The 17,687-nt window shown below is 43.3% G+C and overlaps 2 protein-coding genes across 7 annotated transcripts in view; one reads left to right on the top strand and one right to left on the bottom strand.

The window, feature by feature from the left end:
- TPR (translocated promoter region, nuclear basket protein) overlaps positions 1–1,287 on the bottom strand; it is a 34,429-nt gene extending 33,142 nt beyond the window's left edge. For 3 of the 4 annotated variants that reach the window (XM_085068675.1, XM_085068677.1, XM_085068678.1), the window contains exon 1: positions 893–1,286. In XM_085068675.1, coding sequence (XP_084924801.1) covers positions 893–1,268 — 376 coding nt within the window. In that variant the 5' untranslated portion in view covers positions 1,269–1,286. Of the gene's footprint in view, positions 1–892 lie in introns of all 4 variants that reach the window. The other variant, XM_085068676.1, reaches the window with a different exon arrangement.
- A 34-nt stretch (positions 1,288–1,321) lies between these two features.
- ODR4 (odr-4 GPCR localization factor homolog) lies at positions 1,322–17,687 on the top strand. 3 transcript variants are annotated; one of them, XM_085068679.1, is made up of 14 exons: positions 1,324–1,449; positions 2,684–2,817; positions 2,914–3,045; positions 3,435–3,530; positions 4,658–4,764; positions 5,499–5,535; positions 5,659–5,799; positions 6,922–7,017; positions 7,503–7,568; positions 8,833–8,961; positions 9,628–9,718; positions 10,688–10,873; positions 15,866–15,958; positions 16,524–17,687. In XM_085068679.1, exons 2-14 carry the CDS (start codon positions 2,719–2,721, stop codon positions 16,589–16,591), a joined length of 1,341 nt encoding a protein of 446 aa, XP_084924805.1. In that variant the 5' UTR covers positions 1,324–1,449; positions 2,684–2,718; the 3' UTR covers positions 16,592–17,687. The 3 variants fall into 3 exon arrangements, with proteins under 3 accessions (XP_084924807.1, XP_084924805.1, XP_084924806.1); XM_085068681.1 differs by lacking the exon at positions 8,833–8,961 and having other exon boundaries at positions 1,322–1,449; XM_085068680.1 differs by lacking the exons at positions 1,324–1,449; positions 2,684–2,817 and adding an exon at positions 3,222–3,297 and having other exon boundaries at positions 2,931–3,045.

Genomic DNA, 17,687 nt, shown 5'->3' with positions numbered 1-17,687 from the left:
CTTGTCTCCTGCTCCCTACTGCTATTATTGCCCTGTGATCAACTCTTCTCCAAATCAATATAAAAAAATTGATTCCATTGATCGTTTTCTAGAATGGCATTTAATGAGAAGGTATAAACATAAGGCTCTTTGAGAGCTACGTGAACAAAGCTGTATTTTTCTTCCACAACGAGAACCAAAGCAAACTGACCACAGAACTGTTTAGATTGGAAAAGACACCTAAGATCAGAGTCCAACCATTGGCCAGCACTGCTAAGGCCACCACTGACCCATGTCCCCAAGGGCCACATCTACAGCTTTAAAATCCCTCCATGGGGACTCCACCGCTGCCCTGAGCAGCTGTGCCAGGGCTGGACACCAGCCCTTTCCACGAAGGATTTTTTCCCAGTATCGAACCAGAACCTGCCCTGGTGCAACCTGCGGCTGTTCCCTCTCATCCTGTCCCTGTTCCCTGGAGCACAGCCTGACCCCCCAGCTGTCCCCTCCTGTCAGGAGCTGTGCAGAGCCACAAGGTCGTCCTGAGCCTACTTTGCTCCAGGCTGAGCTCCTTTCCCATCTCCCTCAGCTGCTCCTCATCAGACCTATGGTAGATAAAACTCGACGAAAAGCTGTTCTTTAAGCCCACTTCGAAGGCTGTTTTAACCCCGAACATCCTTAAGCAAGAGAAGTAAAAACAAACCAACAAAAAAAAGAGAGACTCCAGGAGCTAAAGCGAGAGACAAACACCGGTCAGGTCCCATTGTAGGCCCCTTCCCAGCCCCCAGGGCACCCCCCGAGAGCCTCTGGAGGACAACACCGCGCTCCGAGCTCTGCCCGCGCTCCCTCCCCTCAGCACAGGGACAGGGACCGCGGCCGCTCCGCGGGCCCGCCGCCTTCCGCCACCCGCACTCACCGCTGTCCACCTTGAAGCGCTCATGGCGAGCCCGCAGCCCGTCGATTTCGCCCTGCTGGTCGCCCAAGAAGCGCTCCAGCTTGCCCTGCACGGCGCGGGGCAGCTTTGCGAGCTCGGCCCGCTCCAGGAGCTGCTGCAGCACGGCCGCCATCGCTCCGGCACCGCACCGCCCGCCGCCGGGCGCGCTTCCGCTTCCGGCACGGCCGCGCCGCCCGCCATCATGGGTGTGGCGGCAGCGCCGCGTCATCGCCACAGCCGCTATAGCCGCCACAGCCGGGAGAGGAGACCACACGGCTTCGTCTGTATGATGTATACCGATCTGTCTGTGCTTGCAGGGCACACCGTGTGCCCGGGAGGTGAGGAAGAGGCACGGCATCTTCTGCCACTCCCAGTATGGCGGCTCGGCGGCGGAGTGCTCCCTCTATGGGCCCTTTTCCCGCGCTCCGCTCGGCATTGGCTTGCGTCATCTCCGTGCGCCGCCGCGCTTACCGGTGACGTTCGGCCACCTCAGTGTCTCGGCTGAGAGAGCGGCAGCTGCCGGAGCTGGGGATGTGCAGGTGTGATCGCGGGCTGGGCAGGGCTGATCGCGGGCTGGGCAGGGCTGATCGCGGGGCTGATCGCGGGCTGGGCAGGGCTGATCGCGGGCTGGGCAGGGCTGATCGCGGGCTGGGCAGGGCTGATCGCGGGGCTGATCGCGGGCTGGGCAGGGCTGATCGCGGGGCTGTGAACAGGAGCTGATCGCGGGGCTGTGGGAGTGCTGAGCTCGGCGTCTGGAGGAGCTGATCCCGGGGCTGTGCAGTTGCTGATTCCGTCTGTGGGGACCCAGCTGTGGGGGCTGAGTTGAGGTGCATGAGCGCCTTCCCTGTGGAGGCTCAGGGTGCCTTTTGCTTCCTTACCCTGTGCTCTTGGACTTCAGGCTTTTTAATGCTTAATTCTTTGTGAGAGCTCTGCAGGTGTGAAGGGTTTTTCAGACCAGCCCTGCAGGAAAGGGAGGGCTCAGGCCCCTGGGTTCAGTGGGGGAACTGCAAAGGTGGCTCCTTGGAATGTCCACAGATGCTGCACTTTGAATGCTTGGGAATTGGAGTGGAAATGGTACAGGGCATGTTCAAGTGTTGCATTTAGCAAATCCATGTGTGAATGGAAAAGTGCATCCTTTACGTTTTGGCCTCTGATGAAGCATCATGCAGCAAGAAATTGTTGCTTGGAAGCATTCCAAAATTCAAATCCTTGTTTCAGTTTTGGGCCCCTCATGACAAGAAAGACAGGGAGGGGCTGGAGAGTGTCCACGGAAAGGAACAGAGCTGGGGAAGGGGCTGGAGCACCAGGAGTGGCTGAGGGAGCTGGGAAAGGAGCTCAGCCTGGAGCAAAGGAGGCTCAGGGGGACCTTGTGGCTCTGCACAGCTCCTGACAGGAGGGGACAGCCGGGGGATCTGGACTCTCCTCCCAGGGAACAGGGACAGGATGAGAGGGAACAGCCTCAAGCTATGCCAGGGGACATTCAGATTCCATATTGGGAAAATTTCTTCACTGAAGGGCTGTTCAATGCCCTGCACAGCTGCCCGTGGCAGTGGTGGAACCCCCATCCCTGGAGGGATTTTAAAGCTGTGTAGATGTGGCCCCTGGGGACATGGGTCAGTGGTGGCCTTGGCAGTGCTGGGGGAATGGTTGGACTGGGTAATATTACAGGGATTTTTAAATCCAAACAATTCTAAAGCATTCTTATGTGAGACTCGTTTTCCTGTACCCATTGCAGTGTACACACCTTCTTTGACTTTATTATCCGTTTTTTAGGTTGGAACTGCAACACCTCACTTAAACCTGGAGCCATGGGTAGAACTTACTTTGTCGAGGAAGGTATCGGGCAATACCTGACAGAGCTCAGCACAAAGGTGAAACCATATGTCACTGGCCTCTTGATAGGACAGGTAAGTGTGCAGTGTCTTTCTGTTTGTTCCTGTGAATTGGGGAAACCCCTGATCATCAGTCTCATGGTGTGTTTGCTTCTATTGCTGTTTGGAAAGTGTTCCCCACAACGGGACTATGTCATTCGGGCTGTGCGAACTCCTCCGAAGGAGCAGCAGCAGGAGGAGAGAGTGGGCCCTCCCAAGCTGGCATCCCTGGATGAGGAGTGGATCACCACACATGCCAGTCAGGTGAGGATTCACCCTGGAAGGTGACAAAAGGGTGGGAGGAACAGGAGGGAAATAAAATGGACACAAAGTTATCTCTGCACTTGTGTCATCTCAGGCCTTTTTCTCAAAATGAAAGTGCTTTGCTAACCACTCCGGGCACAGATATTTTAAATCAGAAATCTCCTGATTGTTTTTAGGTATTTGATGAAAGGACACTTGATATTGCTAAAGGGAGAACACTTGCAGGGTGTGTTCCTGCATGCAGAGAGTCCTGTAAGTGAAAACCAGTCTCCCTTAGTTAATTTCTGCTCTTGGTGCATTCTTGTCTCATTAGTGGTTTTTGAGATCTCAAGTTCCATGGTTGCTAGATTGCCAGCTCCTACTAATAAATGTTCATTTTCATTTCCAAGGTGTCCAGAATGCTCCCTGGAGGGCTGCTGGTTCTTGGTGTGTTTATGATTGCAACTCCAGAGCTGGCAAAAGACAGTCAGAATGCTTTGCGCAAGGTGAGCATAGTTCCTGCTGGAAGGACAGCAACATCTTCAGCTGTGTGTCTGAGGAATTTTCTGTCATTGACTTGACTATTATTGAGTTGGTTTTTTGCTTATGTTACTTTGATGTCTGGGTTTGAGACTGGAACCTCGGAAATCCCTGTCCTGTGGGTCACTATTTGTTAACCTCCTGTTTGTTGCTGTAGTAGCAGATCTGAATTTCTGTTTACTGTGTTTGTCTGTATTTACTGAACATGAATGTCCTGGCTTAGGGAAAACATCTTCAAGGTGTATATTAAGCTAAATCCTTGCGGCAAAAGCACTAGTGATGTTAACATTTTAGCTTCCCTTGACAGAATGAATCCCTCAGTTTAGAGGTATTTACAGTAGTGGAAGATCCATAATTCTGATTCCTTTAAAAGAACCATCTTGTCCAGAACTTGTGCATTTGACTTAGGTGTGTGGCATTAAATTTAAAATATACTCAGAACTGTTTGATAGATTTAAAATGCATTTTTATCACAGTATTGGAGCACCTACTGTCACATTTGGTTTCTGTTTTGAGGAGGTAGGTTCATTTTACCATTTTTGTATAATAATGATGAGTGATTAAACATGAGCAGGTTTGGAAGCCTGAGATCCAAGAGTCAATTTTGGCAGTTCAGTGCAATTGCATCTCTGTCATCCAGTGCTTAATGAAACTAGTAGCTGGCTAAAAAAGGTGAGCAGTGTCCAGGTGATCAGTGATTGCTGGATTAAAAATGTGGAGCTTTTTGCTTTTTATAATTAGTAGCTATTTTGATTTTGCACAGCTGTCTTTTCTGATCCTCAGCTGATAGACATTAAGCTACTTCTGCAAGTACAAAAACACACAGGTTGGACATGTGAATATGTGCTGCTTAGTTTGGTTTATCAGGGAGCTGAATTGAGATTTCACGAGCCCCTTCTACTTTGGTGAAGGTGTCTCTGAATCCCTGTTGAATGTTCTTTTAACATGACATTTGGATGATGTGTGAACTGTGTTTCCTGCTTATACATAATTTTGATATCACTTGGACTTAAAACTTTAGTACAAGACTGTTTTCCAGGAATTACAGTGCATATTTTTGTGGTAAAATCCATAATATTTTTTTGGTCTTTAGCTGATCTTCTCAGTGGAAAAGTCCTTGAGTAAAAGAAGGCTCTGGAAACCTGATGAGGAGGAGGTCTCAGACAGAGCAGCTCTTCAAATCTGTTCTGCTACAAAAAAGTATCCTTTATGGGCAAGGTTTACTGTCTGAGGCTGCTACCCCTGACCACTTTTATCCAGTCATTGCTGAATGAATGAGAATTTGGGAGGAAGAAGCTGTTTAAGTTCAGGTAGACATGGATAAGTTGAAATACTGAAGTTTTCTGATTAGCCATGGTTAAGGCTATTGATTGCCTTGTCCTTGCAAAATTTTCATCATTTCTTACAAGGTTTGTCTTTGTGGTGGCATCAAGTTACACCTTTTCCAGTCAGTCATGATTTGCATAGATTGAAGAAAACATCTGAATTACTGTTTGTCTTCTTGAATTGCTGTTACCAATGGTGCTTGCATGGAACTGGGGGAGCAGCAGGGATGTGGGATCAGTACTAATGCTGCAGCAGAATGCAGGGGCTGTTGGTAATGACATAACATGAGCAGAGTTAATTAATCTAGTTAATCAACCTAGTTAATTCTATGATTCTGTGAGAGAGATGAGGACAAATTACAAATTGGTGCCTTGGTGATCAATACATATTGGTCTTAATTTGTTTGTAAGAGATGGCACAGCATGACTGTGGTAGTTGGAAATTACAGGCAAATGTTTTTCACTCTTTCACACGGATGAAAGGTGAGAACTTGCTCCAGAGCATAAATTAGTTCTTACAAAGAAGTTTAGTAAAGGACAAAGTTGATTGTGAATTGTTCTTAGTTGTTCTCTTGCTTTTCACTGGATCTTTTTCTTTAAGTAGCCCAGAGTAGTTTGCCGAACCTACGATGTGCAAGACCCAAAGGTAAGCTTGTTCTGCTGTGCCACAGACAGCTTTTAATGCATGGCAAGTAATGCTAAAAACCCGTAAAAGCCTCAATACAGTGCTTTGTATAGATGCTTTATGGCTTTTCTTTTCTGCTCTCAGAGTTCAGCTAAACCAGCAGATTGGAAATACCAGAGTGCTCTGACTGCTTCCTGGTTAGCTTTGGGCTGTACAGTAAATGTGAACATCCACATTCCACTTCTTGCTACTTCCCCAAACCATGACCTGGAGAAGAACACCAAGGTAACTCACTGCCTGCACCAGTTCCTACACACCAGTAATGGCACTCATTTCTCTGCTGGAAATGAAATGAGAGAGAAAGATTGAAATAGTTCAGGAAAGGAGTAGGACTAATTAGTGGAGAATGCGTAGCAATTATTCCTCTTTTAAATGTAACTTCTGCTGTGCTCAGTGAGAAGTTTCCTCTGTTCAAAATTATGTAATAATTGTCATGAGTATCTCAGGTAACATCTCTGGTACCTCGCCTAGAGAAAAGTTACACCCAGGGGGGGTCCTTTTGGTATGAATTGACTTTCAGTGGGCTGCAACCCCCTCTACAACCCCCAAATCCCTGGGGCGGCACATCAGTATTTTGCACTGCTTTGTAGCGGGTTGACTTTGGCTGGGTGCCAGGTGCCCACTAAGCTGCTCTATCACTCCCTTTCCCAGGGGTACAGGGGAGAGAATAAGAGGGAGAACAACTGGCATGTGAGAGAAGGCAGTTTTGTTGCCATGAAAGGAAAGAAATAAGTGAGAGTATAAGCTAAGGAAAACCAAGTCATTCTGTCCTTCCCATCAGCACACAATAGTCAGACACCTGGGAAGCAGGGCTTCAGCACACCTAAATGGCTCCTCCAGGAGGCAGACATTGAAGAGCCACAAATGGCCCCCCTTCCTCCTCTGTCCTTTAGCTTTTATATCTGAGCTGACATCATATGGCATGGAAAATCCCTTTGGTTGATTTGGGTCAGCTGGCTTGGCTGTGTCCTCTCCCAGGATCTCGGCCACTCCTATCCCTTTGATGGGGGAAGGAATGTCAGAGGGAGAGCACTGCTCAGCAGTAGCCAAAACACTGCTCTGTTATCAGCACCCCTCCAGCTACTAATGCAAAGAGCAGCACTGGGAGGACTGTGAACTCTGCTTCAGTCAGACTCAATACATGTTTGTTTCTTACTTTGTTCTGAATGTGGTCCATTTAAGGTTTAACTTTGGAAAAACATATAGACAGGGTTTTTTAGAGACTTTAAAATTCTCTCAGAGTAACCATTAAAATGTATTTCTATGATTTTCAGCACAATAATGTCCAACCCTTTAGTGAAATTCTGTTTCCTCTTTCTTACGATCTTGTTTTTATTTATTTTAAAGAATGGGTTAAACCGGTGGTCAAAACAGATAGAAGACAGTGTTTTTCTGATCAATGGCCAAATTAAGGATGAAGATACAGAACTGTTGGAAGGGCAGGTGAGTACCAAACAACAAGGAGTTGAGCTCTAATAGATGTGTGGTTGGAACCTCTGTGTGACAAAGCATTGACTGAGATCTCTCCTGTGCGGTATTTGTTGATCTGATTGGGTGTTCCAGGTAACCAATATACAGAACTCCTGTTCTCAGCTTCAAGCCTGCATATTGCCTCTCCCTCCTCGGGCAGTGTGAGCACAGTAATTATGTGTGAAGTGACTGAAGTGTGTCTATTGTCTATTACAGAGCACGAGTGAGGTGTGAATGTGGGTGATGACATTTCAAAGACCTATGTCTGTCACCTTACTTGGCTCGTGTATTCATCTCTCCCTTCAGTTTTGTACTTCTATTCTTATGGTTGGTCTCTAAGTGATATTTTTCTCTCTTAAAGGCTATAAACTAGGGCACATTTCATGCCATAGTGAGGAGACTGCTTCAGGGACTTTTTTTTCCTGTTTCATGACACAAAGAATTTTTTATCCCCTCAGAAAAGGTCAAGAGGAAATACTCAGCCCAGCATTCAGTTTTCTGATGTCAAGGTTCTGACACAGCTGGTAAGTGTTTAGTGGTCTGCAAAGTATCAGCTTGCTTATATATTACAGAGTGAAAAATAAAACAACAAGGTTCTGCATTATTGTCCAGAAGTCCTGTTTTACTTATTCCTTTGGCTTTTTTTCCCCACATGGATATTGAGTGTGAAACTGATTGTTGACAATTCTGCATATTTTGTGCCTTTAAAAATTCTTGTGGTGTGATAACCACATTGTCCTTGAATTACACAGTATAGCTGAAAGACTGGAAAACAGGCTATGGAAAAGAAGCCCTGTGACTAATTCCTTTGGTAGTAGGATACCTGCAGGTACCTGTGTACATGGATTTCAAGGTGACTTTGCATCGGAAGTTCAGAGTCACCCCCACACTTTAACTTGCCCTGGCTAGTTTGGACATTCACTTGGATGCATTTGTCAGAAACTCAGCTGCCAGCTCTGGATTAAGGCACAGATCCTGTGAGCTAAATCATTATCTGCAGCTGCTGGGTCTGTGTCAGGAGTTTCCTCTCTACCAGAGTTATGAAGAACCCTAAATTTGGTACCCCTGCAGTCTAGGTCCTGAAGTCCAGATGTGTCCAGGCATTGTTTCATAGCCTTCTGTGTTTTGTCAGGTAGTTCCTGGATTCTCAGTTGTGTTCAGCAAAACTAGAAATGTATCCAATGCTATTTTAAAGACTCCGCAAGTTTCTCAGCATCCGTTGTTGTTACAAGATATTGTACTGAGGTTGATTGCTGCAGGGAGAGGAAAGCTCTTTATTTTGGCAGAAATAGTTTGTGCAGTTGGTGTGGAAGTTGTTCATCCCTGTGTTTCCAGGTGTTGTCCTGGAGTGCTTCATGTACACACTCATTGTTGTGGTAATTAGGGAGAGCATTTCTAGGCAACAGTTTGATGCAGCTCTCAGTGTGACCACGTGTGTAATTTGGTACTGACTGATGGGATGACTCCCAGCACACCCTGGGTTACACTGTATAGTAAACATGAGAACTAAATGGCTCCAAAAAAGATTTATCAGTTGCAATACTGTTACTTGCCACAAGCCTGGAAAGTTTTAAAATCTCGTAGACACAAGTATGTGAAACATCTGGAGAAGCAAAAGCATTTTCCATGATGGAAAACAGATTCTCAGTCTTACCTAATGAAATTAAAAAGTAAAATAAAATTAGTTGTAAATTATAGGGGAAACAGGTTGTGTGTAAACAGCTGCTGTTAATTTGCTGGCTCTGATTTTGGTGACTGAGATAAGAGTGGGATGTGTTTGTTCCCCAGTGCCAGGGCCCGAGCGCCAGGTCCACGGCGACGGTGCAGGTGTGCAGTGGCTCCATAAACCTCCGGGGAGCTGTGAAGTGCAGGGCCTACGTCCATAACAACAAGCCCAGGGTTAAAGAGGCCATTCAGGTACTGTCAGTCCAGCAGAAATATTCTGCTGAAATACATGGAACTTGCCATACTGGTTTTTCTTTGTCAAAATGGTCTAAACTGGGGTCAAAATGTTGGACAGGAGGATTATTTTAGAAACCATCCATGCAGACTCAGTTTGTTTTTTCTCTTCTAGAGAGGGTGTATGCTCTGGGTAAAGCTGGGCTCTGGGGGATCTTTGCACAAATTGGCAAAGAGATTAAGCTTTGAAAATTTCTCTTAAAATTAAGAAAAAGTTTCAGACTGTATTTTTATATTTGTAGAGGTAAAATTCAGATTTTTTTTTGCTCAGTAATTTATTTTTTCCCTTACTGTATCAATGCCTCGTGATTATTTTTGTTTGGCTTCAATGGTAAATATCTAGAAGTTGTCAGATCTTATCCTAGCAATCCTAAAGCTTTCCTCAGCTTTTCATTTTTGTTTTGTGGTTCTCCTTCTTGATACCAATTCTTTAGATGTTAGTTTCTCTTTATTAATAAATTATTATTTATTAATTAAAAAAATTACACTCGTTTTTATTTTCTGGGAAAAAACTATTCTTTCATCGTGGGTTAAACTTATGGGGCTTCTTTGGTTGTTTCTTCCTGGTTAAAAGCTTTGCAAATGGCTTTTAAATTGCTGATGATTTCACTTGTGTCCTTGCAGGCTTTGAAAAGAGACATAATAAACACATTGAGTGACCGGTGTGAAATACTGTTTGAAGATCTGATTTTAAATGAAGGACCTCAGAAAAAAAGTAAGAAATAAAAAAAACCTCTCTCAGCTTATATTTGCAGTGAATTTTTGTTGTAGAAAATTCTGCTGTGGTGAAGTTCCAGTACAGTTATAGCAGAATAAAAAGTAAAAGATATAATTGCTGCTTGGCAGCCTTGAATTTTTCTTAAATCTGGACACTTTTTGTCAAGTTTGTGTCCTTTAGCATCACAGCTTTCACACCATGTTTATGTTGAGTTCCTGTGACCACAAAATGCAATTCCAACTTCTTCCTCACTCATCAGAAATTTTGTGATTTTTTAAAAACTTCTGTAATTGAAATTCCTGTCTCTGAAGTTCCAACTGTACCTTGCACATTTTAAATTCTCATTTTTATTTTTGCAGTCCCTGTATGATATTCCTATTAATATTGAAGTGTGCTAAGACTTGATAGAGACCAGATCTCTGAGCTCATGCTGGGGACCTTTTAAACTTCTTTAAGTCAGTGCAGTGGTGTGGTTGTCTTCTTGTTGTGCTTAAACCAAAAAAGAGTTAATGGACATGCTAATGGGAATATCTTGGGTAGCGAGAGCCTTTCCCGTTGCACGTAATTCTGAGTCCCCTCTGTAGGTGGCACCCCAGCTTCGTGGCTCTGGGTGTGACACCTCTGCAATCCCTTGTGGTGCTGAAATCCTCCTCCTCGGAGCTCTCAGCTGCAGGCTCTGCCAGAGCCCTCCTGCAAGTCATTCCAAACCGAAGAAAAGCTCTGCTTAGCGTTTTGTGGTTTGGTTTGGAGCTGTCCGGGGTGTTTCTGGAGACTAATAATGTAAGGACACAAATCCATGTAATAGCAGCCAAGTAAACCAGGCAAGTATGAAAGCAGGATTTTTACACAGAGACCTTGAGCTCTTCTTTTGCAATGACTTTATCTTATGCTCAGAGATTATGGGGGAATCTTATCATAACTGGCAAGGCTTTTATTTGGATGGTATTTCTCCCTCTTTTCTCTTAGATTTTGAGAGGGAATATCATGTCTTGCCTCAGAGACTGTTTGTCCCTGTTGCTGGTTCCAGTGTGATGCTCAGTGATTATAAGTTTGGTGATGAGGCTGCTGGAGAAATCCAAGAACGTTTTGTGGAGATGTTGGATCATCCTGTGCAAGCTGAAGATATCCACATAGCTGAGGACATTAGCACAGGTAAATATCTGACAGCCAGGGCAGGCTGTGTCAGGGTTAGGAAAATTCTGACTAATGGCACAGGCCAGGTTTATCCAGATATGGATATGCCTAAAGTCAACTTACTTTGTATGCAGCTCTAAGGGTTTATAGCAATTTATTACAGCTTACATATGTTGTGGAAAATGGTTAAGTTTCTTGGAGCAGACTTCTTTTTCTCCTCTCAAACACTTTGATTTTTCAGTGCACCCATTGCTGCAGCCCATGAGCTGCAGTGGAAGTAAGAAGAGATGGTTAAACAGGGTTTCTGCGTGCCACTCTGCACATGAATTAGAGGGATCCTACACTGACAAATAAACTCTTAAAAAACACCCTGAAAGCCTTATTTTTTATATGAATATATATATTTACTCTTCTTAGTGCTAAGTAGTTTTGAGATGAGTTAGAATAAGAAGCTGAGTGATTTAGTTAAGTTTACTGTTTTTTCACTACGGAATTGAAAACACTTTAAAGATTCCACTACCAAAAAATACTTATAGTCTAATGTGTCTCTCAGGAAGTTTTTGTGCTAAACCTGATGTTTTAAAAAACACAAAGTACCTTTCTTTGTTCTGAGTGTTTTAATTTATGTACCAAATGCAGTGCCCAAACCTGAAGATTTGTGATTCACCTGGAATGAAAACAAAATTGAGAGCGCTTTTCATTTTCTACTGAACATCTTACAAGTTTATGATCTGATTATGAGACTGCTATATTCCCTTTAATACAGATATTTTGCTATAATCTGGTTACTGGCTTCTTCTTTCTGAATATTTCTGGTTTATGTCATTACCAGACTGTTGGGGTTTTTTCCCTTGCAATGTTAATTTCAACGTAGAATTCAAATGTGACATTGAAGTGCATCTAATAATGTTTCTGGCAGTCTTATGGGAGAGATTTTTCTCCCCTTTCCCCCCCCATCAACATGCATATGAGCTGCAGGTTCCAGTTTTATAATTTAAATAAATAAAAAATCCAACACTCATTCTCAGCTCAGAACTACAAACACTTTTTGATGTTGGACAAAAACTGGGCAATGTAACCGTGACTTGCTGTGCAGGGTGAACTGTGAGTATTGATATTCTCCTTGACCTGCTTGTTTTCTTGGAGGGGTTTTTGAGTTTCCCAATTTCAGAGCTGACCATAATTTCTTGTCTTTCTATATGAATCAGCTCCCCCCAGGCTTTAACTAGACCTGTTAGCTGGGAACTGACTCATCTTGAGGAGTAAGAGGTGTGCAGGAACCTCAAGGAAAACAGGAAAGCCAATAAATATCTCTCTGGCATTATAAGAGTAACTTTAATACTCTTAAAACTAATTACCATTGAGCTTTAAGGAATCAGTGTAGCTTAGAGAAGCAAATGAGTATTGTTGTAGCAGTGGAGTGAGGTGTGGGAGGAGAGAAGTGATGATTCAGTTCAGCTTTATTGCTTATGTAAGGCTGTGTGAGCTGCAGGTAGGAAGGAAACACCTTTCCAACTCACAGCAGAGCATCCCAAAGATTAATGCCAGCAGTAGGTGTGAAGTGATGGCCACAAAAGGAGCTTGTGTGTTCTTGCACCCTGCTGCTTATAGATTTTTTAAAGAAAAGCAAATTAGAGTGGGTGTGTATTTTCTTTCAAAAGCCCCCAAACCCACGAATTAAAATAATTGCATGGGAGAGGAGAGGGAAAAACATGCAAGGGGATTTTGGGAAAGCCTGGCCTTTTCCTGGTGACCCCCATAAAGTTTGTCCATGGAATGGGCTCTGTTACTAGCAGTGATACAAATAATGCCATCAGCACAGCACTGTTCATTCTGATAATTAATATTGAGGCATCAGTCACTTGTGGTTTATTGAAATCACAAGTTATTTAGACACTTTTATCACACCAGGAAGGTAATTTTAGAAATGAGTTCTATTAAATGCATACAAAGTGTTCTGCATTCTAAAAAAACCCAAAACCCATTAATTATGGAATTTTATTTTTATTGCTTGCTTTGGTATGAGGTGTCTAAGTATTGCTGTAAATGTGTTTTTGTGTTATAATGAGAGTTTGTGGTTTCCCTTGTGCAGAGGCTTTTCCAATGCAGCATTTTGACTTGGGGAGTATGTGTTGTTTCTCAAAGCTTAGCTCTAACTTTGTTAAAAATAGTAATATTCAATAATTGGTTTGTAGGGAATTTTGTCATCAGCCTTTCTGTATGTGTCCCAGTTCCTGTGTTCTCTGGCATCTACCTTGAATTAACTGAAAATGCTGTTCATAGTGAGGTTCTGGGGAAAGTTTGCAGATAAAAAGAATTCTCTGAAGTTCAAGAACATCAGCAGGCTTTTGTTGCTCTTCAAAATATGCACTTCAGAAGAGGATCTAATCAGTACAGGCAAAATATTTTTTTTAAGCAGCATTTTGTCAAAATGTGAATTTTTGAGGTCAGTTTTATGTGTTTCCTGAGCCTGGCCTCTGCTGCTGTCTCCTACAGTTTTAGTCTCTTGGTTCCTTGCTCAGCTCTCCAGTGGGGACACCACTGGGTCATGCTTTAAAATTGCTACGTGGAAAATAGAAAGTAAACCCCGAGCTATTTATACATGAAAGCCTTAAATAGCTCTAACACTGTAATTTCAAGGTATTTAGTGCTCTAATACAGGCAGCTAAAAGCTCTGCATTTGTGATTGGCTTTACTAAATCCCTGCTCCTTCTTGGTGCAGGGGGTGGGTTGCTAAATACCCTGAGTGGATAGACAGAAATAAGACTTCAGCAGTGGTAATCACTTCCCCATCTTTGTTAGGAAACTGAAGCATTAAGGATTCATATAATTGGTACTGGAAAACATCTGCCATGAAAACTCTTTTGTGTGATTTATGCTACAGCTGCTTCACATGCAAATCTTCCAGAATGTGATAGCATAAAAGTCTCTGGTAACTAAATAGCTCATGGGTGGTTCGTTTTTCTTTTTCCTTTTGTCTTTTTATTTTTTCTCTTCTGAACAAACCAGGAATGTGCAGCTTCCAAAGGTCCCTTCAGCAAAGAGAGGCACAAAGAAGCCTTGAGTTAGAAGGCACAGACCATCCTACCTGCTCATCAAATGTACAGCAGAAACGAACCTGCTGGAGCTAGACTTCAGAGGTGACCCAAGAAATGCAGTCAGATTATCCCAACGTGGATAAAACATCTTTTAGGGAATTCAAAACTCTGGACAGAACATGGTTCTCCTACTGTGCTAGTTAAAATACGTACTAAAAACCTGTATTGCAACAATTAATAACTCCTCTACTCTAGCTGAAGATTTCTGCTCATATTTTAGGCAGTTGAGAGAGTGTTTTTCTTGGTACAGAGAAAATAATTATGTAGCCAGGGCCTCATTGAGGACCAGTGGGATTCAGGGATATTTGACAATTTCTCCTCAAAGAAACACACTTTGCACTGGAATGTTATCTTCATTTTACAAGTATGTGCTGCTGGCAAAGAGATCTCACACATATACTAAGCAATGTTTTGTGTCTGTTTAACCATATATCATTATCCTGCTGAGTTTCATAACAGACAGGTATTAATTGCTCTGCTGGCGTACATCCTATACAAATTCAGTGGGATAAAAAAGCACAAAAACGGGTTCTAAAAGCCTACTTTGGGTGCTTTTGTGTAACAGGTCTTGTGTAAGTTTGACTTCAGGAGATTTTGAAGACCATCATCCACATGACTCACATTAGATGACAGAAACAACCTTTCTGATCACGTCTAGATTATCCATTTCCACCAGAGCTAATAGAGAAAGTACTCTGTGAATCATTTGCATATGAATCACATAAAGGATGTGCCTTATTGCTCAAGTATGTAATTTGTGATTTATTGCTGATGGACAACTCCACTGTGGAAATGGGAGATCTGGTTTTATTCAGATCAATGTCCCCTGGCCTTCTAAACTCTGATATCTGGTCCTGCTGCAGGTTTCCTTGTTTCCTGAACAGTCTGTTAGGCTTGTTCTCTTATCTGAGTCTGCCCATTCTGTTCTTCCCAGACACATCCAGCTCTCACTGCCATACACAAACACTTTCTGTTACTCTTTGCTTGTGCAGAAGGTGCCTATGGCTGTAATCCAACTTCAAACTACTGAACTGTAATCCAAATTTTGGGCAAGTGAAGCCGTAGCAAACTCCTGGAAACAGGAATGCTGAAGGCCTTTGGCCCACCACCATCCAGCAGCCTTATCACTGAGGGGTGTGGGGTGTCTTCCAGGCTGGCTCTGCGTGGCACAAACAAGTGGGGCTGGAGGACTGGAGATTAATCCCCTTCTTTCTCTCCTGCCTCTCTAACAGGCTGGGCATAGCCAAGGGATTAGGGAAATCTTTGGAAAGGAAGTAGATACAGGTTTGGGTCCCATCGGCCTGGAAATAGACTCAAGCTCTCTCACATCCTGGCTGAGCAGACTAAAGATTTAGTAATTCTTCCAAAGAGGAATGAGTCTTCCATGCCTGCTGTGAAAGGGTATTTTTAGGGTATCTTCAAAAAGAAATTTCTGTGGTTGGAAAAAAAGCCTTTCTGGATGTTAAGTAGGGAAGTGCTGTCAGGCTCATCCTCTCATGTCAGTGGGATTTGCATGTACCCTGAACTTGGGACAGATGGCTCTAAAGGGAAGCTTTGATCTTGGAAGGTGCTTAATGGTGCATTTGGGTGGTTCTCTCTCAGGGTAGTCAAATTCTCCCCAGGCTATGCAAAGAGGGTTGGGAATGTTACTATGGAAGCAGGGTGTGGAAAATGAGTTTTGGAAGAGGACCTCCTCCGAAAATGTATTTTGTCCCTTTAGTTTTACCCTTCCAGCCATAAAGCATAGTTCAGCACTGTCCTGTTGGTACTGTACCACTTGTAATGCAATAAACTGTTTTTTTCTAGCATAAATACACTTTATAAAGTTGATGTGAAGTTCTTGGCCTTTTGCATTAATTCACTGTAAAACATAGCTGTTAATTTTTTCCTTCTTCCCTTGGTTTCCATGCAGTTGATATTTGTCCAGTGACTGAGAGCCCAGGTGACACACAACAGGCACAGCTGACAAAAGCAACGTTGCTGTTGAAGCTCCAACAAAATATGGGTATGTTGCTTCCCAGATCTTTGCTGTGGCACTCAGAACCTGCAGTGGGCCCTTTCAGGACTGTTAGCTCCCACAGCCTCCTAATTGTCAGCTCAGGAATTCAGGGAACACCAGCCACAGAACTCTCCATTGCAACTTCTCCATGGAACTTCTCCATGGTGCTCCCTCACCCAGCTCTCAGAGATCTGTCTGCACTCAGTACAGCTCTTTTTGCTGTGGGTCTGTTTGTATTGAAATAGTTATGCTTCAGTGAACAAAAAAGTAACTTTTTTGTTTTCTATCAATTCTTTGAAGTAGAACATGGTAACTGTAAGATTAAATAATAACAGTAAATATGTGTTTGCTTTGGATATAAAAATGTTTTCCCTTCGATCATGACTCAGGATTTTTGGGGCTTTTTGTGTGTCTCCTCAGCTGCATCAGTAATGAACATGTTAATAAAAGTAGTTTGTGGGGTAGCTCTTTTTGTTTCTCCTCATGCTCATTCCCCCTGACCCACTCTTCCCTCCCTGCCTGCTGCTGCCTGCGCTGCCCTTCCCTCACTGCCTGCTCCCTCTGCATTTAGGGCTGGTCGTGGCAGCCGCTGTCGCAGTCCTGGCATCGATCTTCTCCTTCAACTACTTCAGTGATTGATCTCCAGTGATTAAACTCCTGCCACCACAGCCCCTTGGAAGTGTTATCCATTCACAAGATGGAAACAACTGGGTTATTATATTAGTAATTAAGAATTGTTGCCTAAATCTCACCAGGTAGATGTGCAATATAAACTTTAACAGTAGGTTCAGTTACCTTGTTCCATCATACACTTCCTAGATCAAGCAGAATTATGCACTTACAGAATCAAGTAGAAGGTGAATCAGGTTTACAAGAAACAAACCCTGTTGCTCTGTATAAATGAATGATAATATTATTTTCTAGGAAGATCCCTTAAACAAATATAGAACCTTCATTTTCTTGCTTTTGGCTCCTTTAATGCAAAATGCTGCTCCTGGTGTTTCTCAGGGTATTGGTAAAACCTGCATAACGACCTGGTATGACAAATCCTGCTTTAAGGGTTCCTTTGCTAAGAGAAATCTTATTTTATTACAGTTAATTGGGGGAAAATTAGATTTAGTGAAGCCAGCATTTCACCATATGCATTGTTTTAGATAATAGTGGCTAACTAGCATAAAATGCATATGAATAGTTCCTAGAAGTTCCAAGACCAAGGCAGCCTGTAAACAGCTTGGTTCAAGACCTGGAGAACTCAGAAATCAATGAAATGCATAGCACTGGTGAGCTGTGTGTATGCTGTCTTTACTCAGTGCCTCCTGATGAGGATTTCTCTGTCCAGCTCCAATACAATCATCGTTATCTTGGAATTGTAACTATTTCAGCAATAGCTACACCTAGGCAGGTCTTGTGGGCTATCTTGTAGATACAGATGAGTTGTCAAAATTACTGCTAATCAGGATTTTTAGGCTATAAACAGAGAGCTTTCCATTATGAGAGATTCTCCTGGGGGTGTTGGCCAGTTACATGTTTACTTGCCATGAGGAAGGTGGAAGGAGGGAATGAGTTCTAGTGAAGTTAATGAAGATAATTTGTGTATGAAATGTGATGTTTACTTGGACCTGAACTACAACAGAAAAGAATTAAAGGCATTTTAATACCAATGCAAATTTCTTTTTTTGTTTGAAGGCACTGGAACACAAATCAAAAATATAAATAATTTGATTCTAAAGCATAA

Source organism: Lichenostomus cassidix, chromosome 8 (genome assembly GCF_008360975.1).
Source record: "Lichenostomus cassidix isolate B80296 chromosome 8, HeHo_3.0, whole genome shotgun sequence".
Classification (NCBI taxonomy): domain Eukaryota; kingdom Metazoa; phylum Chordata; class Aves; order Passeriformes; family Meliphagidae; genus Lichenostomus; species Lichenostomus cassidix.
Note: the sequence above shows the minus strand (reverse complement) of the source record. Positions and strands in the feature narration are given on the sequence as shown.